The sequence below is a fragment of the Schistocerca serialis genome, chromosome 5, assembly GCF_023864345.2.
Source record: "Schistocerca serialis cubense isolate TAMUIC-IGC-003099 chromosome 5, iqSchSeri2.2, whole genome shotgun sequence".
NCBI classification, from domain to species: Eukaryota; Metazoa; Arthropoda; class Insecta; order Orthoptera; family Acrididae; genus Schistocerca; species Schistocerca serialis.
The window spans coordinates 17714830-17737644 of NC_064642.1; the positions used below are offsets into that span (position 1 = coordinate 17714830).

At 44.2% G+C, this 22815-nt stretch overlaps 1 protein-coding gene across 2 annotated transcripts in view; it reads right to left on the reverse strand.

The window, feature by feature from the left end:
• LOC126480803 (BRCA1-associated RING domain protein 1-like) overlaps positions 1 to 22815 on the reverse strand; it is a 164207-nt gene that overhangs the window by 54372 nt on the left and 87020 nt on the right. For both annotated transcript variants that reach the window (XM_050104122.1, XM_050104123.1), the window contains one exon: positions 11130 to 11326. In XM_050104122.1, coding sequence (XP_049960079.1) covers positions 11130 to 11326 — 197 coding nt within the window. The remainder of the gene's footprint in view (positions 1 to 11129; positions 11327 to 22815) is intronic.

Sequence of the window (22815 nt, forward strand, 5' to 3'; positions counted from 1 at the left end):
CACGTTAGCAGCTGGGTACTGTATAATTGCACAGGCGAGTTACATGGTTTCGTTTTCAATAATAATTTTGAGTTCAGGAAACTTTGTGCTGAGCCACTGTATCTGGTACTTAGTCATTTACCTACACAGAGTCCTATCCCACGTGCTACAGTGAATCAGAGTATCCTGTTTTATTGAAGTGAAAAGCAATTAATTTAACTTTGCCTAATTAGGCTGGCAGCTGTTTCTTTTTAAGTAATTACAGTTTGCTTGATTACTAATAGAATCTTGGTTTGAATCCTGTTGGTTCTGCTATTGTTTCCTCTCAATGACAATCTTTCCAGAATCAGAAAATAGTCTGATACATTTCCATTACAAACAGTCACAGTCACAAAAATTCTGTCACAGAAGTAACATTATTGGTAATCTGCAAATTTAGTAGTAGCCACTAGTGTTATACCATGTTCGGACATGGTTCTGTACAAGTGTGAAATGTGGACAATAGGGAACACATAAATGGAATGAGTAAAACTTCTTGCAATGTGTGTCACAGGAAAATGTTGAAGATGAGATGGGCTGATCAACTAAGAAATATAAAGTCCTGAAATGAGAAAATGAGAACTAACACCTTATCAAGAATGAATCTAAGAAACAGACTGACTGGACACGTCACAAAATGAGGCTTTGTTGAAAAGTGTATCCAAAGGGATGGTGGATGGTGAAAGGAAAGAATCTCGGGGACACGTCTAGACATCACTGTATAAATGAGACTGCTGGTACAGTAATATAAGACGCAGCAGCAGTGTTGAAATGAAGAGGATAACTGGTAAGCAAAAGGACTAGAGAACTACATTGATAACTGAAACAATAAAACTGATTTGGGTTTAAGGCTTCCATTCAGTCCCTTGTTGACCCGTCAGGTATGGTAACTGAAGACAGCAGAACAAAAGCCAAAGTTTAAAATTTCACAATCAAGAAATTGTTCACACAGGAGACTTATGCAAATATACTGTCATTTGACCATCAGACAGACTCCAGTATGGATGACACAGTAGTAAGCATCCCTGGCGCAGAGAAACTACTGAAAGATTTGACAGCAAATGAATCACAAGGTGGGGATGGAATCCCATTCCAATTTTACAAAGAATATTCTACAGCACATTGGCCCCTTGCCTTGCCTACATTGTATGTCTACAAATCAGCACGATTTTAGAAAGCATTGCTCATGCTAAACTCAGTTTGCCCTTTTCTCACATGACATACTGTGAGCACAGGATGAAGGGCAACCAGCAGATTGCATCTTTCTACATTTCTGGAAAGCATTTGATACAATGCCCCATTGCAGGCTGTTAATGAAGGTACGAGCATATAGAATAAGTTCAAAATATGTCAGCGACTTGAAGGCTTCATAAGTAATAGAATCCTGTATGTTGTCCTCAATGGCCAACGTTCATCAGAGACAAGAGTATCATCAGGAGTGCTCTATACACATATTTTATTTGGCGGACAGAGTGGGCAGCAATCTGCAGTCATTTGCTGATGATGCTGTTGTGTACGGTAAGGTGTCGAAGTTGACTGAAGGAAGATACAAGAAGACTTAAACGAGATTTGCAGTCAGTGTGATGAATGGCAGCTAACCTTTAAAAAACTAAACTCTGCCCGAACAGGCCATGAAGGCCCAACCCTTAACGTAGAAAAATGTAAGTTAATGCGGATTAGTAGGAAGAACTAACCTGTAATGTTTGGTTACATATTATAGTGTCCTGCTTGACACAGTCAAGTTGTTTAAATATCTCAGCATAACACTGCAAAATGATATGCAATGGGATGAGAATGTGGGAACTGTGGTAGGGAAAGCAAATGGTTGACTTCAGTTAATGGGAGAATTTTAGGAAAGAGTGGTTAATCTGTAAAGAAAACCACACATACGATACCGTTGCGACCTATTCTTGAGTAATGTTGGAGTGATTGGGATCCAAACCAGGTCGAATTGAAAGAAGACATCAAAGTAATTCAGAGGCAGGCTGCTAGATTTGTTATCGGTGTGTTTGAAAAATATGTAAGTGTTACAGACATGCTTCAGGAACTCAAATGAGAATCCCTGGAGGGAAGGCAACATTCTTTCTGGGAAACACTATCGAGAAAATTTAGAGAACTGGCATTTGAAGCTGACTGCTGAACGATTCTACTGCCACCAACATACATTGCAAGTAGGACCATGAAAATAAGATACGAGAAATTAGGGCCCATATGGAGGCATATAGACAGTTGTTTTTTTCGCGAGTGGAACAGGAAAGGAAATGACTAGTAGTGGTACAGGGAACCCTCTGTCGTACACCGTACAATGGCTTGAGGAGTACCTATGTTGATTTAAATGTAGATGTAGATTTATCCTCAATATGTATTGTATTCCATCCTAGACATTCAATCAACACAGTTTTTATCTTAGTTATTCTGGTGAATATAAACCTGCAAGGACATACGTCTGCTATTTCCCGTTAAGTCCAAAGTCAAGATACCATATTCTCCCCTCCCTACCCTGCTATCCCTCCCCCTCCCCACCCCACACCTCTTCTTTACCCCCATTACCCACCCCCCGTTAGACTGAAGCTCACATCAGACACAATCAGGCCTTAATGCTCAGAGAGAGTGGCCATGTGTGTCTGAGTAGTAGTTGTGTGAACGTGAGAGTTTTCTGCTTCTGAAGAAATACTTTGTCGAAAAGCTAAAACATATATAGCCCTCTTTCTCATTGTGCCTTTCTTTCACTCAACACCTCCTCGGCTTAGTGAGTAGCAATCTATCCCTTCCACATTTTGTTATTTCATCCTGGACTTTCCAAGGTTTAACTGAGAAGGACGAATAGAAAGCCATGAAGCAAGCTGAAAAGCATTATGGGAGAGAGCAACATGGTTTCAGAACAGGGGTTGACATAAGAGATGCTACAGATTTACTATGAGCACTAGGAAAGGGGTTCGCTTAAAAAGAACAGGAAAATTAATGCAATTTTTACCAATGTGGAAAAAGCTTTTACTAGGGTGATGTGGGACAGACACATGTTTGAACTAAGAAAACACGACATTGACCAGAGAGAAAGCATAAAGCCAGTCAGAATCGGTAGAGAACTAAGAGAGGGAATAGGAACAGGAAATAGAGTTACAGGAGGATGTTGCCTCTGAACTATGCTGTTTGACATGTACCCGGAAGAGACCACAGACATGTATGGAACGAGGGGAATATGTGTAGAAGGCAATAGGGTGAAGTGCATATGGTTTGCTGATGACGTACTGGTGGTGGCGGAGTCCAACCAAGCGTTTAGGAAATTTTATAATGGAGAACCTAAACTGTCACACAATCATAAGATTGAGAACAGTGACAGCCATGGAAGAGTTCAACAAAAGAAGAAAATTGCTATACAATGGCCTTACTAAATAAAAATCTAAGAAAATGACTGACCAAACGCTATACATGGAGCACAGTTTAATATGATACAGAGACCTGGACACAGCAATAAATTTGGAAAGAAGGTTATAGGTACTGAAAATGTGGGTATGGAGGATACTAGATTACATAAGTTGGGAAACCACGGTGAGGAGCGAGGAGATACTGAGAAGAATTTGGGAGAAAACAAGCCACTTAGGCACAATATGGAAAAAGAAAACAATGGCTACACCAAATTTTGAGACATGGCAGAAATCAATTGGTTACTATTTTTATTGTTATTATCGTTTTAGTAGATTGTATTATTGCTGGGAGTTACATGTGACCAGTTAGTCACCCACATAATTTTTCTCCAAAGAAACTGTTGTCACTGGCTTTCTCTAACAAAACATTGATAAAAATTGGAATGTAATGCTTCTATGTCTTTAAGTGAAGCGGACATAACTGTTGTGACTCGCCAATCATTCAATGTGCCGCCGCGCAATTACGCGCGTCCTCTACATGTGGCGCTGTCTGCCGGCTATGCAGCAGCCGCGCCACTCAAGTGGCCGGCCAGCCAGCCAGCGGCCGCTAGACTTGGACTCAGTGTTCATTTGAATGTCACCGTGTTCACATGTCGTGCTTTGTCAACTTGATCAGTGACTTACATGTATTGTGTCGTTATGAAATATGTGTCTTCAACTTGATGTTATAACAATTGGCAACGAGGTAGTGGATTTTTCTTTTTCATCGTTGACCCGCCGGTTTCCATCGCTACTGTAGAGCAACTATTACAAGGTCTCATTGAACAGCAAACGCTTCTAACATAGGTGATTCATGATTTCGCCGCGGCATCAAATGCGGGCCGTTTCTCGTCGTTGTCTATACCTCCTTTTCCTCCTTACGACGAGACGGCAGAAGTTTGGTCTGATTAAGAAAAAGTCTTCGACAGCACTTCTTGGCATTTCATGTCACGGACGAACAAACATGTAAGTCTCTGTTCCTTTCATGGATTTCACCTCAAATGTATCGGTTGTTGTCGCAATTGGCTCCTTTGAAAGATCCTGCATCTTTGTCCTTTGCTGAAATGTGCTCACTTCTGTCCGTCTATTTTCAAAAGCAAACACATGTGGTAGCCTCTTGTGTTGCCTTTTATCGTTGTCAAAAACAACCACATCAATCCTATCGCACTTGGGCTGCTGAACTTCACGGCCTCAGTCGAAAGTGTCAATTTGTTACTGACGTTCACAAAAAATCCTATGCCAATTCCATGGTACGGGATGCTATTATCCGGTCGGCGCCCGACAAAGAAGTTAGGCAACGTGCCCTTCAGTTGGTAAATCCGACTCTAGATGAAGTCCTATCCATCGTGCAGTCTTTTGAAATTTCTCGCGCTGCTGGGGCGCAAATAGAGGCGTGGGGTGACGACGGGGAAATACAACCTCTGTGCACTGTTGAGGACGTGTGCGGATGTCCCCGCCGGCTTACGTGGCCGCAGTACGCTCCCACACGCAGCCTCAGCCTAACCGTAAACAACCCTCTAAGAAACTGGAACAAAACCCCCGGCAACATCCTTCATGTCTGCAGTGTTTCACGAAACATTCACAAGAAGATTGTCCACAATGTTGGGCCGCGTGTCACAATTGCAAAAATAAGGGTCATGTGCCTTCCGTTTGCAAATACAATCGCATCCATGATGTTCATGAACACGACGCTGATTCTGCTTCTGTGTTGTCTGTCAACTGCACTTCTTCCCTTTCAGGAAAGTTATTCCTCACTGTCCAAATCCTTGGTAGGGATGTTCGCATGCAGGTGGATTCTGGTTCTGCTGCCACCATAATTAATTCTCAGACGTATCTTCAGTTGGGTTCTCCACTCCTATCACCTGTCACTCGGCAATTACGGACGTACAATAAACAGAAGATTTCTCTCTCGGGACAATTTGATGCTGAGGTATCTCACAAATCTGTCGTTCGCACTGTTCCCATATTTGTGGTCGAGCAGAGTAATGCAGAGAATCTTTTTGGTTTCGATGCCTTTCGCGTTTTTGGGTTCTCCATAGATGACTCTGTCAATATCGTCTCTGATGCTATTCCTTATTCTCAATTGGATTCCTTGTCGACGACATTTTCGTCCCTTTTTCTCCTGGGTTAGGCCGCGCGAATGACTTTGAAGCTCATATCACACTCAAACCCACTGCTTGGCCTAAGTTTTTTCGGGCTTGGCCCATTCCTGTGGCCCTTCGCAATCAGGTAAAACGGGAGCTGGATCGTCTCACTGCTTCATGGGTCTTGCTTCCTGTCACTTCCAGTGAGTGGTTCTCTCCTGTCGTTTTCGTTTCTAAGCCAAATGGTGATATTCGTCTCTGTGGCGATTTTAAAGCCACTGTAAATGCTCAATGCCTCATTGTCACTTACCCTATGCCTCGACCTGAAGAATTGTTTACTAAACTTGCTGGACGCCAGTATTTTTCTAAAATTCACCTTTCAGAAGCTTATCATCAACTTCCTCTCGACCCTGCTCCCCGCCAGTTTCTGGTCCTTAACACGCCTTTCGGCCTCTATCAATACCAATGCTTGCCATTCGGGATTGCCAGCGCCCCAGCTCTCTTTCAGCGATTTTTGGAACAATTATTGCTCACTGTCCCTGGGTGTATCAATTATAGGGATGAAATTGTTGTCACTGGCTCCACCACTGACGAACATCTTCAGAATCTCCACACACTTTTTCATGTTTTACAGACCGCCGGTCGTAAGTGTAATCTTCAGAAATCGCAGTTTTTTCAGGCATCTATCACGTACTTGGGGTTTCAACTCTCTCAGGATGGTATTCGTCCGCTTCAGCAAACTGTCGCTGCGATCGATGCCCTTCCTCGCCCTACATCTGTTAAGGAACTGCAGGCCTTCTTGGGGAAAACAGCATACTATCACAAGTTTTTACCAACTGCTGCTTCGGTGGCTCAGCCATTGCATCGCCTGTTACATAAAAACGTGCCTATTCACTGGTTCACGTCATGCGATGCGGCTTTCCAGAAATTGAAGACTATGCTGAAACAGGCCCCGTGCCTGGCTACTTATCAACCTGGCCAACATCTTGCCATTGCATCGCCTGTTACATAAAAACGTGCCTATTCACTGGTTCACGTCATGCGATGCGGCTTTCCAGAAATTTCCGTGCCTGGCTACTTATCAACCTGGCCAACATCTTGTTCTTGCCACGGACGCCTCTCAATACGGGGTTGGTGCAGTCCTTGCGCACCGTTTTTCTGACGGTTCTGAACAACCCATTGCTTATGCCTCCAAAAAGCTCATGGATGCCCAACAAAAGTATTCTCAAATTGAAAAAGAAGCTTTGGCCATTATTTATGTTCTTCATAAGTTCGGTGTTTTTCTCTATGGATCCAAATTTCATCTTGTTACGGATCACAAACCACTTGTTTCCTTGTTTCATCCACCAACGTCACTGCCCGACAAGGCTGCACACCGCCTCCAGCGTTGGGTTCTTTACTTGTCTCGTTTCAATTAAGAGATTCATTTCCGGCCGACGGCTCAACATCTGAATGCTGATGCACTGTCTCGCCTTTCCATGGATCCTGATCTGGCATTCGATAGGGACGAACTTCTGTGTTTCTACCTGGATATTGCCGAGCAGCGGGTTGTGGACAGGTTTCCCATCACCGGGAACCGGCTGGCGGCTGCTACGGGTTCTGACCCTACCCTCTCCCGGGTTTTACGCTGTATTCAGAAGGGTTGGCCAGATCGTCCGTCCACTAAGACTTCTGATCCGTTGCAGAACTACTACGCTTTGCGCTACTGCCTCACGGCTAGGGATGGTGTTATCCTCCTTTCCACCGACAATGCTTCAGCGCGTGTTGTGGTACCTGCGTCTCTGCATGCTTCGGTCTTGCGCCCTCTTCACCAAGGGCACTGGGGTATCTCTCGCACAAAATTTCTGGTGCGCCGTCATGTGTACTGGCCTGGCATCAACTCTGAAATAGCACACATGGTCACTGCCTGTGCCCCTTGTGCGTCACAGGCCGCCGCCCTGAAGTCATCTTCGCGGGACCTTTTTTAGGTACTTATTGGCTACTTGTAATTGTTGCCTACTCTAACTTTCCTTTCATTGTCCGTTGCATGTCGCCTACCACCGCTGCCACCACTAATGCTCTCGCCCGCATTTTTTCTTTGGAAGGCCTTCCCTCTACTCTTGTTACTGATAATGGCCCACAATTTGCCTCTTCCGAATTTGCGGATTTTTGTGCTCATCTCGGTGCCATGCATGTCACGGCCTCTCCGTTCCACCCATAATCAAACGGTGAGGCTGAATGGACTGGTCCGCACATTTTAGACTCAGATGAGGAAACTCCTGACTTCTTCTGCTGCTGCTGATGTGCTTCTCCAATTTCTGGCTTCTTACCGTTTCACCCCCATGGGCAAGCACAGCCCGGCTGAGCTCTTACATGGCCGACAGCCCCGTACGCTACTTCATCTTCTGCGGCCTTCTACCTCATGGCTGCAGGTGCCTACGCTTGGTCAGTTCACTGCCGCCGACCTTGTATCGGTACGGGGATATGGCAGGCGGCCAAAATGGAGTACGGGTCGCACCTTACGACACCGTGGCCGACGCCTGTATGAAATCCACACGGACACGGGTGTTGCAGTGCGTCATTTGGACCAGCTTCGGCCTCGTGCCTGTTCCGACTGCCGTTGCACCACCTTCGGCTCTACCTGACACTCGGGATCTTGGCATCTCTCATTACTCACAACGCAGTCCCCTCACCACCATATCGGTGCCAGCACAAGAACTGACGCCACCAGGAGACGTGCCCATGCAGGAATCAGATGACCATCATCTGTCGGAGCAACTCTACTCGCCTCCTTCTCCTACATATGCCGACACATCGTCCATGTCTCCGGTTATATCAACCGGACTTGTCACCATGGGCAGATTGGTGCACAGGGCCCCACCAGATTCAACCCCTACGTCTCGTTATTTCGACCCGTTATCATCAGGGACACTTCTGTCCGTACACGGAAAGCCTCCTCCATGAGACTTTACGGCCAGTCAAACAAAGCCTATGGACTTAGCAATCTACAGGCCACCTTCATCAAGACCAGTGCAAAACTTTCAAGGGTGGTAAAAGTGTCGTGATTCGCCGATCATTCAAAGTGCCGCCGCGCAATTACGCGCGTTCTCTACGTGCGGCGCTGTCTGCCAGCCATGCAGCAGCCACGCCACCCAAGCGGCCAGCCAGCCAGCGGCTGCTAGACTTCGACTCAGTGTTCATTTGAATGTCACCGTGTTCACATGTCGTGCTTTGTCAACTTGCTCAGTGACTTAGATGTATTGTGTCATTTTGAAATATATGTGTTCAAGTTGACGTTATAACATTAACTGTAATGACAGAGTATATGATAATAATGAAAGAAATAAAAACTGGTGGTGTCAAACAATATGTCTCTGATAAATTGTTCACTATTAATCTACATCTCTTTTATGCTAACAAGCCAGCCTAGTAGCGTTGATAACATAAAATATATTTTGGAGGACTTCATGTTCCAGTAATTTGTTATGAGTAGTTGCTTTGGTACAATAATTTAAATGTACATGTACATATGGTCATGCTGCACCTCTGCCCCCTCCCTCCCCATAATACCACAAATAAATAGCACGAATAGAAGTATTCAGAGATATTACGTATAATTACATGGCAGCTTACTAATCAGTGAGGTGCATATATTAGAGAACACTCTTTAATGGAGTTTTTTCAATTGGTGATTTAGAGGCAGCTATAAACTGAAACGATGTCAACTGCTCTATTTTCAAACATGCTGATTGACAGTGTTGCATATTTAAAAATTTTGGGTACCTTCTGAACTCCTATTTAAGCTTCTAGTGCAGAAAACTTACTATCCCACACAACAGTAGGCTGGTTGATTTTTAGGCTGGAGATTAAACACTAACACAAATCTATCAATTGTTCAGTTACTTCTCTCCATTTAATTGCATGTTTTTGAATTCATACTTACTTAAAATTCTAATGTGTCTGCAGGGGGAATTAATTTTTAATACATAATTTTAAATTGGCTTGGTGGTTGTGTTTCCAGCTCCACATGAAGCTGATCTGCTCATTATGTGGAAACCCATGTGAAAATCATCATTTTGTCTAAGATTCATCACTGGTGGACAAACTGAAACAGGGTGATCTCAGTTTCCTGAGCACATTTGCCGCCAGGACCTACTGGAATAAGCAGCTGTTGTTTTTCACAACTGCAGACATTAAGGAGCATAAGAGCAATTTGCACACCCATGCCATTCCATATTAATACACATTTCTGCAAGCAAATGGACAACATTGCTGTCAGCTGGCATCACATTATACCCTGAGCAAGATTGCAGAATTTAGTCTGTGTGTGTGTGTGTGTGTGTGTGTGTGTGTGTGTTTTTTTTTGGAAAAATAACAGCCAATAATTCAAAGGAGGTTCATGAAGTAACTTAATATTTTAGTAAATTGCACTGGTGACTATAAAATGCAACAATCAGAGTAGTTTTAAAAGAAAGTGGGAGAAAAGTAATATGACAGAAAACACTGCAAAAAATTTATGCTCAGTTAAAAGGCAAGACATAAACATCCTGTTAGAAAGAAGTGACAGCAAAATGAGTTGTGAAAACCATCCATAGCCATATTACCATGTACAAAGTTGTCTTTCCTCTTAATACAAGTACTGATATTATACAGGGTGACAATTATTGGACTATGTGAGAAAAAAGTAAATTAGTTACGAGCTACGGTGTGCGCACGCTTTATTCAATTTGTAAACATCACTACAGATATTTGGATTTAGATTATGGAATGTTGGATATGCCTGCCATCATTGGCGATGATGTGGCGCAGATGAATAGTAAAATTCTGTATGACCCACTGAAGTGTCAGAACATCAATGCTGTTCATGACCTCCTGAATGGCTGTTTTCAGCTCAGCAAGGGTTTTGGTGTTATTGCTGTACACCATGTCTTTAATACAGCCCCACAGAAAGTTGTCACATTTGTTCGGATCCGTAGAATATGGCGGCCAATTGAGGTCCATGCCAGTGGCCTCTCCGTACTCCAGAGCCAGAATGGGGTTGCCAAAGTGCTTCTCCAGGACATCAAACACTCTCCTGCCTTGATGGAGTCGATCTCTGTCTTCCGTGAACCACATCTTGTCGAAATCAGGTTACCCGGATAATGGGAATGAAATCGTTATCCAAAACCTTCACATACTATTCGTGCCATCAAGGAATATCACACCAATTATTCTGTGACTGGACACTGTACACCACAGAGTCACCCGTTGAGGGGGAAGAGACTTCGCAATCACAAAATGCGGATTCTCGGTCTCCCAAATGCGCCAATTTTGCTCATTGATAAACCCATCCAAATGAAAGTGGGCTTTGTTGCTAAACCAAGATATGCATGCATATACTAATACCCATCACGCCCAGCGGTCAACCATGCAGTTTGAACATCCTAACGCGAACCTTTCAGAAGTTATGAAAATTTTATTTCATTAACTTCAATAATTGTACCCTGTACAATATTATTAATACTATGATGAAGTGTGTAAAAACTTCTAACAGCATAATGTGTAATTCCCCTTTTTTAATTAAAATTTGTCACTTATCTTTGGTTCTGAAAGAACCACTAGTATGTGACATGTCATTTAACTAAACCAATTATTTCTCTCTTACCGAGGAGATAAACCGTACGCATTACGGGCATTAACACATGCTCCTTGTGAAACCAGCAACTTCACAATGTCTATATTATTACTTTCCACAGCTTCATGCAAAGCAGTAGTATTTCCTGCACCAGTTGCATTCACAGCAGCTCCAGCCTTTACCAGCAACTCTGTTATGGTAAAATTTCCTGATTGCACAGCTTCATGCTACAAAAATAAAGAGAGACCATATTATTACATTTATGATACACTGAATACACAAACTATAGCACAAAACATAATATAAGGACAATAAAACACTTAAGTGAGTAATGCAATTGCCTTTAATGGTTCTTCATTTTTCTATTGAACATGATTATTGAAAACTATAATATTTTTTCCAACTGTTGAACAGTTTGTCAGCAACCCTGTAAGTATCAGAACATTCAATAACTGAGCCCCTTGGAGTATAAGTACTATAACTCACATCATTCTCATTTCAAGATATTTAATGTTTTACTAGGGTTGTTATAGAAAACTCAACAGTACTTTTACATCATTTTTTACAAATATTTTATAAATAATAGTTTTTTCTAATTCGATTAAACAATTTTAATAAATTTTATCAAGTCATAGACATGATATAAAGGCAAAAATGAAGTTACACCACTAGGATGTACATAGATAAAGGATTTTATTTTATTTTTTAAATTACATGAACAGGTAGAATGCCACACTTATTCCATACTCTTCTTCTCTTTTGTAACTGCGCATTGTGCTGTGCACAGCTTTCCTTGAGGTGTGCTAGACATAGGAACTGTGTGTCCTTTTTTAGATCTCAGCTTACAGTTGAACTTCCAAGTCTACGTAAAATGTTTGCTAGAACAAGAATATGAATGGATCACGCTTTTGGTACTGAATCCACTACATCTTGAGCCATGACACTGGATTTCTTTTCAGTGTCAGTTTTCCTTTTGTTGATTGACTTCAACAAGTTTTCCACAGACAAGAAGGGACTGTTTGTCAATACAGTCACATGAAAGAGATTTACTTTCCTTGACTTGGCAACAATATTGTACCAATTGTTGGGACAAATTGTTTGTTTTCTATTATTTTATTTTCTATTATTGTTTGTTGTGTCCTGCTGCAGTTTTCTATTAAGACAGAACTGTAATCACTGGTGAGATGGGAGTGGCCACTTGTCATGAACTTTTGGTCTATGATTTCAACATTATTCTTATCACTTACGACTAATTTCATCAATAATTTAGCTACAGCTGTTATGACTCTGATGACATGCTTTATATTGGTAAAAGCATCTAAAAAGAAGAAATTATTAATTTTGATGTACGGTAACAATCTAATGAGAAAATATGAAACAGTCACCAACACTGGATGACTTTGAAAGTTATGGAAATTATGCATTGCTGGATCCATTATAGTCCCAAATAAATGGTTCCCTGGTGCTGTCTTTATCATTAAACTAATGTTGAATCACAGTGAACACAATTCAAACAATGAAACAAATGAAGTCCTATTACTTCAACAGTTAAAAGATCAAAGATCCACAACAAATTGCAAGAACTCAAAACAACAGCAGGCAGAGTGGTGTTAACTCCCAGCTACACTGTTTCACAGACACATCTCTGCCTACATCAGAAACCTGTGCTGCTACTTATGTGAGTTACAAATTACAGTGTTTGCTTTGTTAACAGAATACCACTTGCGAAACATGATCCTGAATCTTTCTAAAAAATAATGGAAAGTGGAGTTACGGTCCTAAGAGACTTTAGGCTTTAAGAGACTCTATAAGAAATGAAATCATTTCCAACAGGCAAACTGAACAATTTCACAAGACTGAAGAACTCCACTAAGAACACAAAACAATGGTTCAAAGTCTGTGTGGGAACTGTTTATGAACGGTACTTTGGGGAATGGCATGAGGGGGTGTGGAGAGGGGGAGTCAAGAAGAGATTCCTAAACAAAGACAAGACAAAATGGTCCTATGAACATATCTTGCAATAAGCATTGTTACTGAGTTACATGAAACAACACTACAGGATGAACACTGGCCACGTCTCCAAAGGTGGCCCAGCCACTTCATTCACTAAACAGATAATGTCTTTAAACACAAACAATTGCCAGATAACACAAATAACAAAGAGAAAGAACCTGATAGTACCTGACTACAAGATCGGTGATTAACTTCCACATCCAATCATTTTGTTTAATTGTTTATGAGTACAACTATGAAGAAGAGGGCAGACATGTCAAATCTGTAGTAGGGAAGGTGAACGGAAGACATGTTTGTTGGCAGGATCGTTCGGAAATATGGAGCATCTACAAAGGAATTTACACCTAAGGTTATAGTGTAACCAAATCTACAAGTACTGCTCCAGCATTGGAATCTCTATCAAGAATGTATGACAGCAGGCATCAAATGAATCTGATGCCTGCTAGAATCATAATATCTCAATAAAGCCCATGTGTGGGCTATGTCGTATGTTCATTCCCCCTCACACCTTATGCCAATAGGTTAAGGAAAAAACTGCAAATATTTGTATGAAATATCTTCGTAATGCAACACGTCTGGTTGTGAAGTATGCAAATCAAAGACAAAGATATCAGACTTGAGAAATTCACATGTGAAGATGACAGAAAAAACTGACAAAACCATTTATTTAGTTATGCCTGGGTCCTGTTGAAAAACTGCACCAGCATTACTGGTTTGCTGCTGAAAGTGTCGCCATAAGCAAAATCCAGTTTAGCACGAGATTACACAGGCCAATGCACTGGATCCTCTATGGCCCTCCCACTGTCTTCACAAGATGTTCAAAAATTAGCGTACATCCAAAGTGAAGTGCCCTGGGGTTCCATCATCAAGTATAAACACCAAATTTTTTTTTTTTTTTTTTTGTGGTTTTAGGGCGCACAACTTCAATGGTCATTAGCGCCCTGACTACTCTAAGAATGCACCGCAAGGCACAAGTTGACCATAACAACTAAAAGGGAAAACACGATAAAAGACAGACTGACAGGCATAGGATTAAAAAACAGCATCTTCAAATGTCCTTAGCGAGGTTTGTCAAATTGATAAAACGAAGAACACGAGCAGCTGCTCGTGGGTCATCCGCTAAAATGGCATCGAAAGTATTTGGCAGGTTAAGATCGAGGCGCACTGTGTTAAGATCTGGACAGGACATTAAAATGTGTCTAACCGTCAGCAAGTGCCCACATGGGCAGAACGGCGCCGGCGCAGCCGTCAGCAGATGGCGATGGCTGAACCGGCAGTGTCCAATTCTTAACCGGGCTAAAACGACCTCCTCCCGCCGAGAAGGGCGTGAGGAGGACGTCCAAGCCACGGGAAGAGGTTTTAAGGCCCGAAGCTTGTTGTCGGTAAGTGCAGCCCAATCGGCATGCCACAGCGATAAGATGCGCCGACAAATGACCCTGCTAAAATCGGACGAAGGGACACAACAAGAAGCTGTCCGAGGCTGGAGGACCGCAGCCTTGGCCGCGGCATCTGCAGCTTCGTTCCCAGGGATACCGACATGGCCAGGAACCCACATAAAGCTAACTGGAGAACCAACGTCCACCAGCTGCTGAAGAGAGCGTTGGATCCGGTGTACGAAAGGGTGAACCGGGTACGGATCACTGAGGCTCTGGATGGCGCTCAGGGAATCTGAGCAGATGACATAAGCAGAATGTCGGTGGCGGCAGATGTAAAGAACAGCCTGGTAGAGGGCAAAGAGCTCAGCTGTGAAGACCGAACAATGGCCATGGAGCCGGTATTTGAAACTTTGTGCTTCGACAATAAAGGAACACCCGACCCCGTCATTGGTCTTAGAGCCATCTGTATAAATGAAAGTCATGTTGATGAACTTCGAACGAAGTTCCAAAAAACGGGAGTGGTAGACCGAACCGGGGGTGACCTCTTTTGGGAGCGAGCTGAGGTCAAGGTGAACGCGGACCTGAGCCTGGAGCCAAGGTGGCGTGCGGCTCTCGCCCACTCGAAAGGTTGCAGGGAGTGAAAAATTAAGGCGTTGAAGGAGGCGACGAAAGCGAACTCCAGGGGGTAGCAGGGCAGAGACATACAACCCGTATTGACGGTCAAGAGAGTCGTCAAAAAAGGAACGATAAGACGGATGGTCGGGCATTGACAGTAGCCGACAGGCATACCGACAAAGCAGTATATCGCGCCGGTAGGTGAGTGGCAATTCGCCAGTGTCAGCATGAAGACTCTCTACGGGACTGGTATAAAATGCTCCGATCGCAAGTCGTAAACCCCGATGTTGTATGGAGTTGAGGCGGCGTAGGATAGATGGCCGTGCAGAGGAGTATACGAAGCTCCCATAATCCAGCTTAGAGCGGACAATCGACCGATATAGGCGAAGTAGGACGGTTCGATCCGCTCCCCACAACATACCACTGAGAACACGGAGGACATTTAAAGAACGGGTACAACGGGCGGCCAAATATGACACATGTGGAGACCAGCTGAGTTTCCTGTCAAATGTAAGGCCTAAAAATTTGGTTGTCTCCACGATTGGGAGAGCAACGGGACCGAGTCGTAAGGACGGTGGGAGAAACTCTTTGTAGCGCCAGAAGTTAATACAGACCGTCTTCTCGGCAGAAAAACGGAAGCCATTGGCGACACTCCAGGAGTAAAGACGGTCAAGAGAACGCTGGAGACAGCGCTCCAGGACACATGTACACTGCGCGCTGCAATAGATGGTAAAATCGTCCACGAAAAGGGAGCCTGATACATCAGCTGGGAGGCAATCCATTATTGGATTGATCGCGATGGCGAAGAGAGCGACGCTCAAAACTGAGCCCTGTGGCACCCCATTCTCCTGGCGAAAGGTGTCGGACAGGACGGAACCCACACGTACCCTGAACTGTCGATCCATTAAAAAGGAACGAATAAAACGAGGGAGGCGACCGCGAAGGCCCCATGTATGCATGGTGCGGAGAATGCCCGCCCTCCAACAGGTGTCGTAAGCCTTCTCCAAATCAAAGAACACAGCCGCGGTCGGGCGCTTCCGCAAGAAGTTATTCATAATGAAGGTCGACAAGGTAACCAGATGGTCAACAGCAGAGCGGCGCCTAAGAAATCCACATTGTACATTGGTAAGTAGGCGTCGAGACTCGAGCAGCCAAACCAATCGAGAGTTAACCATTCGCTCCATCACTTTACAGACAGAGCTGGTAAGCGAGATAGGTCGATAACTGGAAGGCAAGTGCTTGTCCTTCCCCGACTTAGGAATCGGGACAACAATAGACTCGCGCCAGCATGCGGGAACATGTCCCTCAATCCAGATGCGATTGTATGTACGAAGAAGAAAACCTTTACCCGCAGGAGAAAGGTTCTTCAGCATCTGAATATGAATATAATCTGGCCCTGGAGCGGAGGACCGTGATCGGCCAAGCGAGTTTTCGAGTTCCCGCATGGTGAATGGGGCATTATAACTTTCACAATTCGAGGAGCGGAAGTTAGGTGGCCTAGCCTCCTCTGCCTGTTTGCGGGGGAGGAAGGCAGGGTGGTAATGAGCGGAGCTCGAAACCTCTGCGAAAAAGCGGCCGAAGGCATTGGAGACAGCCTCAGGGGCCACAAGGACGTCATTCGCGACCTTCAAGCCAGAAACTGGTGAGTGGACCTTAGTGCCAGATAGCCGGCGCAGGCTACCCCAGACAACAGAAGAAGGAGTAAAACTGTTGAAGGTGCTTGTGAAAGCAGCCCAGCTGGCTTTCTTGCTTTCTTTGATAATACGACGACACTGAGCACGTAATCTTTTATAATTGATACAATTCGCCACTGTAGGGTACGTTTAAAGGTGCGTAAAGCACGTCGACGAGCACGTAAAGCGTCTCTACATGCTGCGGTCCACCAGGGGACCGGTACGCGACGTGGAGAAGAAGGAGGGTGAGGGATGGAATATTCAGCAGCAGCAAGAATGACTTCCATGAGGTGTGCGACCTGACGATCGCAGCTTGTAAAGGTTTGATCCTGAAAGGTCGCCCTGGAAGAGAAGAGCCCCCAGTCTGCCTTGGAGATGGTCCAATTAGAGAAGCACGGAGAGGGGGTATGCTGCAGGAGATGGATAACACACGGGAAGTGGTCGCTCGAATATGTATCAGAAAGTGCATACCACTCAAACCGGCGTGCAAGTTGGGGAGTACATATAGAGAGGTCTAAATGGGAATAGGTGTGAGATGTGTCCGAAAGAAAAGTAGGGGCGCCAGTATTGAGGCAGACAAGATCGAGCTGGTTGAAAAGGTCTGCTAACAAGGAGCCCCTCGGGCAGGATGCTGGAGAGCCCCAAAGGGGATGGTGGGCATTGAAGTCTCCAGTTAACAAAAATGGTGCAGGTAGCTGAGCAATAAGTTGCATCACGTCTGCCCTGGTAACGGCAGATGACGATGGAGTGTAAACGGTACAAAAGGAAAACGTAAAAGTGGGGAGAGTAATGCGGATGGCAACTGCCTGCAGGCCGGTGTGCAACGTGATGGGATCGTAGTAAATATCATCCCGGACCAGCAACATAACCCCTCCATGAGCTGGGATACCTACCACAGGGGGTAGGTCAAAACGCACAGAGGTGTAGTGTGCCAAGGCAATTTGATCGCATGGGCGTAGCTTCGTTTCCTGGAGGGCTACGACGAGCGGACGGTGCAAGCGGAGCAGCAACTTCAAGTCCTCTCGGTTGGAGCGAATGCTGCGAATATTCCAGTGAAGAAGTGCCATCGTAAGAAAAGGAAGATGAGAGAAGTGGTCACCTCGAAGGCCGCTTAGGGCCTGGCTTCCACCGAGCACTGCCGCCGCTATCAGTAGGCGGACAGTCATCGTCCATTGGGTCTATAGGGTCATCGGCCATCTCGGGAGGATGGCCGGGAGGGGGAGCTTCCTCCGTCGGTGAACGGCCAGATGTACGGCGACCAGCAGTGCGGCCAGGCGAAACGGATGACGGCCTGGGGCGGCAACCGCTGGGTGGCGCAGGAGAAGAAATGCGCCGTGGCGGAGAAGGAGAACTGTGCTTCCTATGCGCCTTTTTGGAAGGACGTTGAGTGGAAGTACCGGTCGAAGGCTGGGAGGTCGAGGTACGGAGGAAGTCTGCACGGGATGGTTCCTTCTTGAAGGCCCGTGCATCTGACTTCGATGTCTTCGTCTTAGCAGAAGCTGAGGAGGAGGCTGGTGTCTGTGGGGTGATGGGAGGAAGAGGAGACGTCGACCGCGCGATCTTAGCACTGGCCGAACGGACGACCGTGGTGCTGAAGGTCAGATCACATGTCTGGGTTGCCACCTCCCTGGTAGTCCGAGGAGAGGCGAGGACAGTACTGTATTTCCCCGCTGGGAGCAGCGTGGGCTTCCTACTAGCAAATAGCTTGCGAGCAGCCGAGGTGGACACTTTCTCTTTGACCCGAATTTCTTGGATACAGCGTTCTTCCTTATAGACGGGACAGTCGCGGGAGGATGCTGCATGGTCACCCTGACAGTTCACACAACGAGGAGACGGAGGTGGACAGTCACCCTGATGGGCATCCCTGCCACAAGTGACACATTTAGCCGCATTGGAACAAGACTGTCGAGTGTGGTTGAAACGCTGACACTGGTAACAGCGCGTAGGTGTCGGGACATAGGGGCGAACAGAAATAACCTCATAGCCCGCCTTGATGCGCGATGGCAGCTTAACACTATCGAAGGTCAAGAAAAGTGTCCAGGTCGGCACAAGGTCACTGTTGACCTTTTTCATGACCCTATGGACAGCCGTCACGCCCTGCTCAGCGAGGAAAGATTGAATCTCCTCGTCAGTCAGTCCGTCGAGGGAGCTAGTATGGACCACACCACGAGACGAATTCAAAGTGCGGTGAGCCTCCACCCACACAGGGAACGTGTACAGTAGTGTGGCCCGAAGCAGTTGTTGTGCCTGAAAGGCGCTCTCAGTTTCTAGTAATAAGGTACCGTTACGCAACCTGGTACAAGATTTGACAGATCCGGCTATGGCATCTACACCCTTCTGGATAACGAAAGGGTTGACAGAGGAAAAATCCTTTCCGTCCTCAGATCGAGAAACGACGAGGAACTGTGGGGCAGGCGGTAGTACTTTAGTCACTGATGGCTGGTCACGTTTCCGTTTTTGGGCAGAAGTCGAGACAGATGGAGTGAAATCCATTGCGGAGGAATCCCCCATGATTGCCAGCGTCTCCGATGGCGCGCTCCTTCCTTGTGGGGACCCTCTCAGAGGGCACTCCCGCCTTAGGTGAATGTTTACACCTCAGGTCACACCTCCCGAGAACCAGACGGAGGGACCAATCGGCATGGTCAGAAGGTATCAGCTCAGGCAATCACCCCTCCCCGGGCCTGGCCTTTACCAGGGGGTGCGCGCGTGCCTTACATGTCTACCCAGGGCGGGGAATTACGCGTTACCCCGTCACCGGCTACGTGTGCGAACGCGTGGGTCGGCCTTCAGGCACGCACAGGGAGGAAGGTAGAAGATGAAAAGGAGGAGAGAGAGGGAGAGAGAGGACAGACTGTCTCAAACGCCGAGGCGGAGACCAGAGAAGGCAAGGAGAAGAAGGCAAGGAGAAGTAGGCAATGAGAAGGCAAGGACAAGAAGGCAATGAGAAGGCAAGGACAAGAAGGCAATGAGAAGAAGGCAATGAGAAGGCAAGGAGAACCAAGGAGAAGAAGGCAATGAGAAGGCAAGGAGAAGAAGACAAGGGAAAGAGTAAGGAAGACAGTGGGGTGGAGAAGAGCAAAGAAAGGAACCAACAAAAGGAAGGAAGAAACGAGAAGTGAAAATCCAAAAAGACCAAAATTATAGGTCGTGGAACCGTCCGTCTCCGGACGCAGGCGCTAACTACCCCCGTGAGGGGGATGGACTCCTTTTAGTCGCCTCGTACGACAGGCAGGAATACCTCGGGCCTATTCTAACCCCCGGACCCGCAGGGGGGACCAAGGAACTGTGTTTTCCTAGAGGAAAATTTTTTGGTGGTACAACAACATGTCACTCAGAAAGCTAAGGTATAGTTGTTCCTAAGTAATTAATTTATTTTTAGTACTTTTGAAAGTTTGACAAATTTTCACTGAAAATATTATGTAATGAAGGCAACTAGAGCATAACAAATACAGAAACTACTAGCTTAGCACCCACTGCTTCACTCGCAACTGCACAATAATTACAACAAAAATAACTTTATAAACATATTAGGCTACTGAAAAATTAATGCATTAAAGACAAGTTTCTTTTTCTGTGCAATTCTGATAAAGCCGATTTGTCATGTTGACTGTTAAACAGTTTTCTTCAATTTAGTTCACAAATTGCAATGCTTCTAAACTTTTCCCAATAGCTAAGGCCAGCATGGTCTTTTCTGAATGTACTTATTATTATTATTATTATTATTATTATTATTATTATTATGGGATTAATTAATACAGGTATCAATTAATAACAACAGTTTGTTGTATTCCTGTTATCTTCCACCAAGCCTCGCGATGCTCCATTATTCCATTGGTGTGGTCGTTCCAAGAATGTCATGGTTTCCTGCATTTACGTCTGCCAGTTTGTTTCCATTCAAATATTTTTTTGGCCATCAATGATCTGGCACTCTCAACAGATGTCCATAGACTTTCTTTCAATTCTGACTATCAGTGTTTCATCTGCCTTCATTGGAGCTCTCACTTCTATCATTAGTTTTCTTTTCGATTCTTGATATTTTGGCACTCTTTCATAAATAATCCGTTTCCACGGCTGTTATTATTCTTTTCAGTTCACACTGCCCCATAGAATAGAACAGATTCAACCACTACCCTACCCACTCTTTTCTTATTATTATTAGAGATGTTCTTGTCCCACCAAAAAGAATTCATACACCCTATTACTTTTCTGCTTTTTTGTATACTAAATTTTATTTACATAGTACCCGGGCCATTTTTGTCGATGTATGTCCATAGATATTTAATTTTTTCTAGTATCTGTTTCATAATTGCTCTGTCACTGATGTGTACTTCAAATTTAGTGTCACTATTCACTACCAGATATTCGGTTTCTGTCAGACTCATTTGCAGTCCTCATTTATCATACTCCTGATATAAACGCCATATCGTGAACTCAAGATCGAATTCATCTTTTGCTAGAACAGCTCAATCATCAGCAAAACTTAATGAAAAGAGCTCTACATCATTATTAATAATTCCCATTTCTCCACAGCCACCCCCTGAGAGCCACTTAATACATATACACTGAACAAGATGGCTGACATACTGCAATCTTGTCTCAGCCCTTTTGTGACATTAATAGGTGCTGATAATTTTGTCCCTCTTTTAATCCATACCTTATTATCTCTGTACATTTCAATAATAATCTGTAAAAGATAGTCATCCATATCTAAATCTTTCAGAGCTTCCCAGAGTTTTGCTCTATGAACTGTGTCTTAGGCTTTAGTTAAATCTACAAAGACAATGTGAAACTCCTTCCCTACTGCTATAAATTTCTCCATTAGCTGTTGTAAAATAAAGAGGTTATCTGTACAAGATATGTTCTGTCTGAACCCACTCTGGTCTTCTCCAATATGGTGTCAAACATTTTGTCATATTTTCTCATACATAATTTTGCCAAATAAGTGGCTCATTGTGCAGGTCACACTGATGGCTCTGTAGCAATTACTGTCTCTTCTATGTTCCTTCTTGAATATGGAGGCTATATACGATCTTTTCCAATCTGATGGAACTTCAATCTGTTGACAGCAATTGTTTATAAGGTGTATTCTTTTCTCCATATGGTGTTCTCCAGCTTTCAATAATTACACAGGAATATTTCCAGGACCTGGTGATTGGCCATTCTTCATTTTATCTAATGCACTGCGTACCTCCTCTTAGTGATGATTGCATTTCGATCTGTCTGTTCACTCCTACCTTCGTCTCTAGTGTACTGCTTTTTCCATTCGCTTAAAGGAATTAAATTCTCTACTGCTTTGTTTACTGGTGTTTTCTTCGTACCAATGATTGTTCTCCATATTTCTGTCATCTGTGATCCATCTATTAGACTCTCAGTTTGGATGTATTTCTGTTAACACGTCTAGTTCTTTTTTAATTTAATCCTGTTCCTTAGTCCTGATTTAGTGTCTTGCAATTTTGTCTATCTTGAGGTGATTTAGTTTATAACCATTTTTTGTATAAATTTTCCTTTTCCAAATGCTAATACTTAAGGTCATCTGAATTCCATGGAGGATCCTGTTTGTCTACCCCTTTACTCTCACAGTCCCCAGTACCTCTACAGCAATTTTCCTTATTGCTTGTTTAATATTCTCGTATTCCCTTTCAACATTCTCATCTTCTGGCATCATTTTTTGTTCACACTCCAAATCTTTGTTGAATATATCCTTCATGCTGAACTGCTTTAGGAGAAAGATCTTATACTGTGTCGTTCCAGTTTTTCTTCACTGCACTGGATAGTCACCTGTCCAGTTTTTTACGGTTTTCTTCCAAACAGGTATGTCATCTTTGATAAAATTATATAGTAATCAGATCCACTACTGGCTCCCCGCATGGCTCTACAGTCTTGAACTACCATTTTGGATCTCTGCTTACTAATGATGTAATCAATTAAAGATTTCTGTTGTAATGAGGATCTTTCCCATGTATATCTGGTAATATATTTATGTGAAAAACGTCTGTTCAAAATTCTTAAGCTGCACTGGTTACAGAATTCTATAAGATC